Source organism: Calidris pugnax, unplaced genomic scaffold (genome assembly GCF_001431845.1).
Source record: "Calidris pugnax isolate Ruff unplaced genomic scaffold, ASM143184v1 scaffold171, whole genome shotgun sequence".
NCBI lineage: Eukaryota > Metazoa > Chordata > Aves > Charadriiformes > Scolopacidae > Calidris > Calidris pugnax.
This window is the reverse complement of record NW_015091064.1, coordinates 12,817,191-12,827,954: the sequence shown is the minus strand read 5'-3', so window position 1 is coordinate 12,827,954 and position 10,764 is coordinate 12,817,191. Positions and strand designations below refer to the sequence as shown.

At 44.1% G+C, this 10,764-nt stretch overlaps 1 protein-coding gene across 1 annotated transcript; it reads left to right on the top strand.

The window, feature by feature from the left end:
• The first annotated feature begins 374 nt into the window (after positions 1–374).
• On the top strand, positions 375–6,121 carry SF3B6 (splicing factor 3b subunit 6). The gene is made up of 3 exons (XM_014956909.1): positions 375–523; positions 5,255–5,393; positions 5,848–6,121. The coding sequence occupies exons 1-3, from the start codon at positions 390–392 to the stop codon at positions 5,935–5,937; spliced, it is 363 nt and encodes a 120-aa protein (XP_014812395.1). The 5' UTR covers positions 375–389; the 3' UTR covers positions 5,938–6,121.
• The last annotated feature ends 4,643 nt before the right edge of the window (positions 6,122–10,764 follow it).

Here is a 10,764-nt window from a genome sequence, read left to right as displayed (position 1 = left end):
ACTAGATGATCTTTAAGGTCCCTTCCAACCCAAACCATTCTGTGATTCTGTGATTCTATGACACCAAGTTAGGTGTGAATGTTGATCTGTTTTAGGGTAGGAAGGCTCTACAGAGGGATCTTGACAGGCTGGATCGATGGGCCGAGTCCAGTGGTCTGAGGTTCAACATCCTGCCCGGCCTGGGCTCCTTCCGCGTCCCCGGCCAAGGGACCCCTTCCCCCTCCAGACAGGCCTCCTGCTTGACAAAAACACGTTGTTTCTAGCTGTGGAGGGTTTAAAACGTATCACCGAAGCACACGTACGTTCTCAGTGATGTTAGCCCCAAGATTTAGCACGTAGGTTGCTGCTTTTAAGGTTTGAAGTGAGCACTCTTAAGTCCAACACACTGTATGTTGTTTCTGCAGATCCGGCTGCCGCCAGAAGTCAATCGGATCCTGTATATTAGGAACCTGCCCTATAAAATCACAGCGGAAGAAATGTATGATATTTTTGGGAAGTACGGGCCTATTCGACAGATCAGAGTGTAAGTATTTTACTTTTTAGTAAGTAGTTGATTATTCTTTGGAAATTCAGGATTTGATGTGCTTTAGTATATGTGTTTATAACTCAGTGTCCCTGTTGCAGTAGAGAGCAACTGGATTTCACAGCTGACAAAGTTAAATGCGCTTTAGCGGTATTCCTGTGTGCCAGAGAGGGATGTGATGATAATTCTCTTAGGTGTGAATTTTTTAGAAAATAATACTGCTGGTAGGTAGAGTGAAAAAGCTTAAATTTGATGTTAACTTGGGTAAGTTGGTAAAAATGTGCGAGACTTACTCTCTTAAGTAAATCTTAAATAAAGCTAACCTTTTACCTTAACTAAAGGTAAAATTGGTGGTGGAGTCGCCACCCCTGGAGGCATTAGAAGCCGGGCAGAGGTGGTGGTGAGGGACAGTGCTGGGCGGTGGCGGTGAAAGTGCTGGGTGGTGGCTGCCCGCCATGCTCGCAGAGCTCCCTCCCCTCACGGCCTCTCCCCCGCCTCCATGGCTGCCCCGCCGCGCGCTGAGGCGGCTGGGGGCGGGAACGGAGCGATGGGCGGGGCCGAGGCGGGAGATGGGCGGGGCTGTGTGTCAGATACATCTTGTCCCTGAGCCACATAGTCCATGGAGAATGGTGATGTGACTGAACTTTGTTTTAAACATGTCAGTATTGTCTGTACGTGTCTACAGCAAGCCTGAGCTTCTCTAGTTATTTCAAATACCAAAGCCCCGAGCTCTGATGTACTTTCTTACCCTGAGTATCGGCCGGCGCCATGGCGATGCAAGCGGCGAAGCGAGCTAATGTGAGTGCTATTCCCTGACCCTTCCCTGACCCTCCTCGGCCCTCTGGGGCGATGAGCCGAGGTCCCCAGCCCCGGGGCTGAGACCAAGGCTTCCTGCCCGGCCTGGGCTCCTTCCGCCAAGGGACCCCTTCCCCCTCCAGGCAGGCCTCTTGGTTGACAAAAACACGTTAAGTTTCTAGCTGTGGAGGGTTTAAAACGTATCACAGAAGCACACGTACGTTCTCAGTGATGTTAGCCCCAAGATTTGGCACGTAGGTTGCTGCTTTTAAGGTTTGAAGTGAGCACTCTAATTCCAACACACTGTATGTTGTTTCTGCATCAGATCCGGCTGCCGCCAGAAGTCAATCGGATCCTGTATATTAGGAACCTGCCCTATAAAATCACAGCGGAGGAAATGTATGATATTTTTGGGAAATACGGGCCTATTCGACAGATCAGAGTGTAAGTATTTTACTTTTTAAGTAAGTATTTGATTTTTCTTTGGAAATTCAGGATTTGATGTGTTTTAGTATATGTGTTATAGCTCAGCATCCCTATTGTGGTAGAGAGCAACTGGATTTCACAGCTGACAAAGTTAAATGCACTTTAGCAGTATTGCCGTGTGCCAGAGAGGGATGTGATGATAATTCTCTTAGGTGTGAATTTGTTAGAAAATAATATTGCTGGTAGGTAAGGTGAAAAAGCTTAAATTTGATGTCAACTTGGGTAAATTGGTAAAAATGTGAGATACGTACTCTCTTAAGTAAATCTTAAAGCTAACCTTTTACCTTAACTAAAGATAAAATTAAGAAAGGCAAAGGTTGAATACAGCCAGTTTTCATGTTTTAATGACTATTGGATACTTAACGAATGGGAAAATAGAGATATTACTATTGCTGCTGGAGCTCTCAACCAGAAACAAATATCAGAAACAACTCCCTGTGTGTCAGATACATCTTGTCCCTGAGCCACATAGTCCATGGAGAATGGTGATGTGACTGAACTTTGTTTTAAACATGTCAGTATTGTCTGTACGTGTCTACAGCAAGCCTGAGCTTCTCTAGTTATTTCAAATACCAAAGCCCCGAGCTCTGATGTACTTTCTTACCCTGAGTACTGTCTGGATGCTGTGGATTAAACCATATTTTCATCTGGTTAGTATGATGTTCTGCAAAGTTTCTAGCAGAAGGAGTTGGCTGAAGCTGGAATTCAGGAAGAGCTTTTGAGAATGGTAGTAAGGCTGGTTGGAGTATTGACACTCATACAAAAGGATTCTCTCTTTTTTTTTTTTTTTCCCCTGCTGAAGAATATTTAGAAGGAGGAGAGAGAGGAAACAAAGCTTGGTGTTTAATACTTCAAAAGAAAGCGTTGTGTTATATTTCAATAGATGTATGAATAGAAAGGAGATGTAGTTTATATTTGATACGGGTTTTTTTTGTCCAGCTTTTATCTGGATGTTGGTAAAATAACTTGCAGCATCTCTGAGTTCTCAGCTAGGTTGCTGATCAGATTAGAGTACAATGTGTCCTTGTCATTTATATCGAGCTTCGTTTCCCCGTGCTCTTAGACTGGGATGATATTTTTGGGAAATACGGGCCTATTCGACAGATCAGAGTGTAAGTATTTTACTTTTTAAGTAAGTATTTGATTTTTCTTTGGAAATTCAGGATTTGATGTGTTTTAGTATATGTGTTATAGCTCAGCATCCCTATTGTGCCTTATCACTTATATCGAGCTTCATTTCCCCATGCTCTTAGACTGGAGTTGGTAATTAATCCATAATATGTTTAATTGTTTTGAGTATGCAGGATGTAAATACATAAACCGTTAAACAGACTGAACTTTACTACCCCAAATAGACGTGCTTGTTCCAGAGCCGTAGTGATTATTCTATACACCGAGCAATCATTTTTAAAGGAGCTTTATGTATAGAATGGCCTTCAATAAACAAAGAAAAATGGGGGGACGTACTGCTGGGGCTGTGTTGGAACGTGGAACAGGGAATGGTGACTGAAGGGACAGCATAAACTTACTGCTTGGCTAAATTACCAGAAACAAATATCAGAAACAACTCCCTGTGTGTCAGATACATCTTGTCCCTGAGCCACATAGTCCATGGAGAATGGTGATGTGACTGAACTTTGTTTTAAACATGTCAGTATTGTCTGTACGTGTCTACAGCAAGCCTGAGCTTCTCTAGTTATTTCAAATACCAAAGCCCCGAGCTCTGATGTACTTTCTTACCCTGAGTATTGTCTGGATGCTGTGGATTAAACCATATTTTCATCTGGTTAGTATGATGTTCTGCAAAGTTTCTAGCAGAAGGAAGCTGGAATTCAGGAAGAGCTTTTGAGAACTGCAGTAAGGCTGGTTGGAGTATTGACACTCATACAAAAGGATTCTCTTTTTTTTTTTTTTTTTCCCCTGCTGAAGAATATTTAGAAGGAGGAGAGAGAGGAAACAAAGCTTGGTGTTTAATACTTCAAAAGAAAGCGTTGTGTTATATTTCAATAGATGTATGAATAGAAAGGAGATGTAGTTTATATTTGATACGGGTTTTTTTTGTCCAGCTTTTATCTGGATGTTGGTAAAATAACTTGCAGCATCTCTGAGTTCTCAGCTAGGTTGCTGATCAGATTAGAGTACAATGTGTCCTTGTCATTTATATCGAGCTTCGTTTCCCCGTGCTCTTAGACTGGGGTTGGTAATTAATCCATAATATGTTTAATTGTTTTGAGTATGAAGGATGTAAATATGTAAACTGTTAAACAGACTGAACTTTACTACCCCAAATAGACGTGCTCGTTCCAGAGCCATAGTGATTATTCTATACACTGAGCAATCATTTTTAAAGGAGCTTTATGTATAGAATGGCCTTCAATAAACAAAGAAAGATGGGGGGACGTACTGCTGGGGCTGTGCTGGAGCGTGGAACAGGGAAGGGCGACTGAAGGGACAGCACAAACTTACTGCTTGGCTAAATCGGTGGGATTCTTCACTAATAAGCATAAAGGAGAACTGATATTTAAAGTGTCTGAGAACGTGTAGGCTGGAACAGCATGACAGTGGTACGTAAAGAATTAAGACCTAGCAGGGGAGCTTTCTGTCAGAGTGACACACTGGTGTGTGTGTCCAACAGGGAGCTGCCAGCAGCCTCCCCACTGAGTGCTGGGAATTACTGATCCATGTTGCTTTCCTCTGAAATCCTGACGTCGTCATGAGACAAGGCGTAACGTGGAACCGCTTCTCTAATGACTCCTGTGCTCTGTGCAGTTCTTATCCCATTCTCCTCTTCATTTCTGTGCGCATCCCGGTGTGGATATGTGGGATATCATGTGTCCTCAGTAGCTCTCTTCTTAGAGGCAAGCACCGTAGAGACAGTTCTTCTGATGATTAAGTTCACTATAACTATATTTTAGTTGAGCTCTTTTGGATTTGTACACTCTGCAGTCTCTCCAGGCTCGTTAGCATTACGTGCCCAGACGTGTCTCCTGTCCCTCAGGCAAAGGCAGCTGAACTGCTGGTCCGACAGGAGATGGCCCTGCCTCTGACGTGGCCTTGCTCCGGTGGGGCTGTTCTGTCTCTCTCAGATTGACTTTGTGATGTGCCCAGAGCTGTCTTCCATCCCAGGGAGACATCTGATCCAGACAGCCATTAACTGACAGCCTGGTCTTGTAATATTAAATAAAACAAGCTAATTGCTGCAATAAAAACTTTAAGGTTTCCCAGAGATATGACAGCCCCCGACAGCAACAGCTTCTGATGGTTGTTGTGGAGAGGTGAATTTCCCTTAAGGAGCATAATGCAGCACGTGCCTCTGTCACATTTTCCTGTTGTCTCTGACTCTGAAATGTACCTGGAGATCGGTGTGGAAAGCAGGGATGTATTTTAACATCTAGAAAAAACCTGTTTCTTGTTTATCTTGTTTAACATTAAAACTGATCTGGCCTGCAGTGGAAACACTCCTGAAACTAGAGGAACAGCCTACGTGGTCTATGAAGACATCTTTGATGCCAAAAACGCCTGCGATCACCTGTCGGGATTCAACGTGTGCAACAGATACCTTGTGGTTTTGTACTATAATGCAAACAGGGTACGTACTCTTGGGGGTGTTTGAGTTACCTGTGAACACAGCTAGGGCCAGAAAAAATTCAGTTTGAAAAGACAGTTGCTTGGATATTTTAAAGAGACAAATCCAAACGGGTGGAGGGAATAGATGGGATAAATTCTCAGGATTCCCTCTGTACTTGGCGATTCGTGTGCAAAAAAAAAGCACCTTTGGACCAAGGGTGTGAAAAATACAGCCACAACAGGGTGTGGGGTCCTGTTTACAGGTAAAAAGTCTCTCACTCTTAATGTTCTGGCTCTTGCTGAGGGTGTCTGGGTGCTGTGACGTTCTCTGACGTCAAGAATTGAGTATCACTGTCGGCGTGTGAGGTTGATGTAGCTCATAGTGATGTTGGTTGTGGTTACTGGGAACTAACATGTCACAGAAGATGTCAGAAGAAAAAAAAAAAAATCATCTCACCTTGTTTTCCTAATTACAGGCATTCCAGAAGATGGACACAAAGAAGAAAGAGGAACAGCTTAAGCTTCTCAAGGAAAAATACGGAATTAATACGGACCCGCCAAAATAAACTGGGCTCTTTGGAAAACTGTTTTCAAGCCCTGCCGTTGGGCTCTTGAGCTAAACGTAGGAATTCTCAGTGAAGTATAACTTTTTAATTTTTTAAAATTTGATAAGCTGTAACTTGAGTCTTTAGATCTTCACATTGGAATTAAATAAATGTAAACCATCGGAAGATCTGCTTCAAGATTAAATCCCCTGAAGTGGACGTGGCTTCTCCATGTTGTAAGGGTGACCCGGGAAATGCTGCGGAACCACAGTCCCATTTCTGGCAGGACCTTTCAAGGTGGGACCGAGCCCGTTGAGTGTTTCCCACCTCCTGAAGCTCTGCCTGGTCTGCAGAGATCCAGGAGATCCTTCAGCATCTAGCCAGTTCCTCCAAAGAGCTCAGGGGGCTCTTTGCACAGAGATACGTTTCACTTGCTCCTTCCTGAAAATGGAATATTGCAACTGGTCTCCTCCCAACAGGGATGGTTGTGCTTTTTTTTTAAATAGAAATAAGTATGGTTTGATGGTTCATCACACCTGTTTATATTGTACACAATTAATTGCAGCTTTCTCCCTCTGGGAATGTTTGAAGGAGCCGAACTCCATCATATGATTGTTGAGCTACTTCTTACTAGAAACAAAGCAAGCCCAAAGCTGGAAGGAGCCGAACTCCATCATATGATTGTTGGGCTCCTTACTAGAAACAAAGCAAGCCCAAAGCCATGTTTATAACAAAGTTTCTTCTACAAAGTGTAGAAAATGAATGTCCTTTTTGGTTAATCTGACTCCTTGGGTGACTTCAGTCAGAATCCCTTGTTCCCAGAGATGGGGATGAGGCAGATGGGCTGCAGTAGAATAATCTCACTCCAATGGTGCGTTGCTGACTTAATGATATACGAGGGCTTTATTCCGTGTACTGGGCTTGGACTAAGGTTGGTTGGAGGGACAGGAAGACATTCCACACCTTTTAAGTAGAGAACACGCAACCAAAATGAGAGAGTAGATGATGGAGTTTTAGCCACCTGTAGTGCGATTGTTTTCTACTCGGTGTGTTTGAACTGTAATATATCTCATATACATAAATTTTATAGTGTCTGGTGGAGGAAAAGGAAGACATTTAAATTTTTTTGGCTTTTTAAAAAATTTTTTCAACACTCTTGGCCTGTAAATAAAAAGTAGTGTGATAGAATGCACAACCAGGATATTTTAGAAGTGGAGAAGAATAACCTCTGCCCCTGCTCTGAACCAGCTGGGAGTCCTGTGGACGCTGGCAGTCTCCTGCCTCCCAGGAGGATTTATTGGCTTGGATTTGCTGTTTAACTCCCTGACCAGACAACTTCAGCCAGGGCAGAACATGGGCAGGTGCAAACACACTTGGCCTGAGGATTTGTAAATTACAAAACTTAAGAGGTTTTTTTTTTTTCAGTGTGTTACACTGTCATTGAGGAATGTTTCCGTTTGCTCATCCTTAGAGTTTTTTGTTGAAATCTGTCGCTTAAAAAATAATAATGCTGTTCTTGTGTTCTTTGGGTAAAAAAAATAAATGTGTGTCTACATAATTTGGCTTTTTTTTCATGGAGGCTGGGTTTATGCTGTGCCACTTCTGCAGGTTGCCTTTCCTTCAAGAAAGGAAGTCACTTGTCACCTGCAGGGTGGTGGCACAGGTGAGGATGTGCAGAGGTTTGCAGGAAGGTGGCTGTGTCCAGCACCCGAGTGCTGGGAAGGCTGCCCAGCTGTGGGTCCCGGTGTCCAGCTGTTGGGCACAGCTGGGATGGGCTGTCCTTCTCGGGTGAGCAGTTACTGCTCCAAGGCCAGCTTGATTCTCGGTCTTGCCCGTCAGTTTAATACAAACTGATGTTTCTCAGGCAAAACCGAGCTTAAAAATATTGAATTGAACAAAATCCTGCTGGAGGGCTTGTTTCTATGGGAACATCTATAGCTTTCTTTAAAGGTAATAAACTGTCCCCCCCCAGCCCTTTCCTTATATATTTATGCCATGTATATATACATATACACACCGAAACTGGGGTAACTGGGGCCGCTCACAGCAGCTGCTGGGCATTTAGAAGTCCCCTGGCTGTAACAGGAGCTGGAGGTGCTGGATTTATGCTTCTAATAAATAATAATAGATGGTGGTAACAAACTATCAAAGTACTAATAACGGTGCCAGCCTGGTTTAAAGTCATATGCAAATACCACCTCGCTTCTGTCAATAGCGGAGAGCGTGGTGCTTGCGCTGCGGCGTCTGTTTTGGTGGGGATTTGATGCTGTTTGAAAAACACACATAAAAAGCAATTCTTGAGGGTAATAAGATTAATAAAAATTCCTTCATTGAATCCTCGGGATCAGCAGCTTTTGATTTCTCTGAGAGCTCAGCTGCTGCCTTTCATTAAATATTCCATTTCATACTGTTGCTTCTCCTGCCTGTTCAGGGCTTTGGCTGTCCCTGGGCATGTAAAATGAAATAATCATTTGTACCTGCACGCCCGCGGGGGGTGAGGGAGCGCCGGGGGGGCTGTCTGAGGGGGGGCTGTCTGAGGGGGGGCTGCTCAGGGGTTGGTTTGAAACGTGCTACAGAAGGAGGGGGAAAGGAGCTGGGTGGTGCGAATGGCAGAGGGGGCAGCGAATACGGCAGACGTTACCAGCCTCAGACGCTGCATTTCTGCTGGTTTTGGGGTGTGCTCACTTCCCATTTCATTTTTCAGGAAGTAGGGCATGAAATTAAGCCTGGAAGGTCTTTTTTTTTTCTTTTTTTTTTCCCCATTGACGCGGTTTAGAAATTAGTAACAAGAGCATATTTGATTACACAGGCACCGACACTAAATTTTTTCCCAATCCATTATATAGTAGTAATAATTATATGTACTGTGTTGATCGATGATACAATTAAATAAATTAACGCATTTGCAGTCAAATAAAGAGCCGAAGATTACATTTCCTTGAAGACTTAATTTCCCTAAGTATCACAAAGCGCAATTAGTTTTCCTTTCAGATTTTTTTTTTTTTTTTAAAATGAAATTGGCATGAAAAATGGTAATAACGGCTGCTTCCAACAAAGGTCTCTGCAGAGAAAGGGCGCTGAGAGCGAGCGAGAGCTTCATCAACCAGCTGTAATGAGGGTTTTACAGACTGGCTAACGGCCGGGCTGCGCTGCTGGGGGCCGAGCGGGAGGCACAGACCAGACCCAGGGGATAAGACCGAGTGGGATGGGCCAAACCCCTTTCTTTTATGGTTTTCTTTGGTTTTTTATTTTTTTTTTTTTTTTAAAATGAAATTGGCATGAAAAATGGTAATAACGGCTGCTTCCAACAAAGGTCTCTGCAGAGAAAGGGCGCTGAGAGCGAGCGAGAGCTTCATCAACCAGCTGTAATGAGGGTTTTACAGACTGGCTAACGGCCGGGCTGCGCTGCTGGGGGCCGAGCGGGAGGCACAGACCAGACCCAGGGGATAAGACCGAGTGGGATGGGCCAAACCCCTTTCTTTTATGGTTTTCTTTGGTTTTTTTAAGCAACTAAAACTTCAGAGCCATGTGCTGATCGACCTGTGTGTGACAGGGCTCTGTGACATTAACCCCACCACCCACAGGAGCTCACACCTGCAACGGCCGCAGCGCATCCTGCCTCCTGTAACCCAGGGCTGGAGTCAGGGCCAGCGACACCGGCCAGGGCAGTGGCAAAGAACCTTTAAAAAGAATTTGGGAAGGCGAGTGGGCATCAAGCCCCGGCAGGCCCAATTTCCTATTTATTATCAGGAAATTAGCCTGTCCGAAATAAAAGAACTATTAGCCCAACGCAGAGGCGTGACCTGGCTGCTGCAGCCAGCCTAGGTTTTCACTAAAAATGGTGGTTTTTCACCAAAAATCGTTTCTTTATGAGGAAGGGAGCAAGAAAAAATTTACTCTCCCAACCCTCGGTAACAGTCTGTAAGAGCTGGGGGTTTATGGGCTCATTAAAATTAAACATATGGGTGCATTAACATTGAAATGTTAATTTTATAAAATTAAAAAACTCAAATGTGACTTTGTGGGTGAGCCTAGGTTTTCACTAAAAATGGTGGTTTTTCACCAAAAATCGTTTCTTTATGAGGAAGGGAGCAAGAAAAAATTTACTCTCCCAACCCTCGGTAACAGTCTGTAAGAGCTGGGGGTTTATGGGCTCATTAAAATTAAACATATGGGTGCATTAACATTGAAATGTTAATTTTATAAAATTAAAAAACTCAAATGTGACTTTGTGGGTGAAATGAACACCTAGAGAACGGGGAGGGCACCAGTCACGGGCCAGCTCACCAGTGTTGCCTGTCGGGGCTTCTCTTCTCTCTCCTCCCCAGGAGATGTCACCTGGAGACCCTCATGAAATGAACACCTAGAGAACGGGGAGGGCAAGCTGCAGTCACTGGGTAGGTCACCAGTCACGGGCCAGCTCACCAGAGTTGCCTGTCGGGGCTCCTCTCTCCTCCCCAGGAGGTGTCACCTGGAGACCCCCGCGTTGCGCTCTCTCTGCTCCTGTGGGTGCCTTCTCCTCACACGCGCTCGCACAAGAAAGCGGCACGACAACTCTTTGAAATGCTTCCATCCAAAAATCCATCACTTGAAAACTCTGCAAATAATTTATAGTCAAGCTAAATAAGAATATCATCGTGACCCAACGATGCTCTGCAAATAATTTATAGTCAAGCTAAATAAAAATAACATCGTGACCCAATGATGCTCTTTTTTTTCTTTCTGCAGCAAAGGGGCAAAGCGAGCCAAAAATGGGAAGAATTGAATTTAGGCAAAGCAAAACAGCACAGAGGCAGCTTCGCTGCTTGGGGAGCTGCTAAACCCAGGTAAATGACAGTCTGTGCATCC

Coding starts and splice junctions, on each gene's coding strand:
- SF3B6 (XM_014956909.1), top strand. CDS start 390: ATGTTGTTTCTGCAGATCCGGCTGCCGCCAGAAGTCAATCGGATCCTG. Junction 524..5,254: donor CCTATTCGACAGATCAGAGT/GTAAGTATTTTA, acceptor TCTGGCCTGCAG/TGGAAACACTCCTGAAACTA. Junction 5,394..5,847: donor TGTACTATAATGCAAACAGG/GTACGTACTCTT, acceptor TCCTAATTACAG/GCATTCCAGAAGATGGACAC.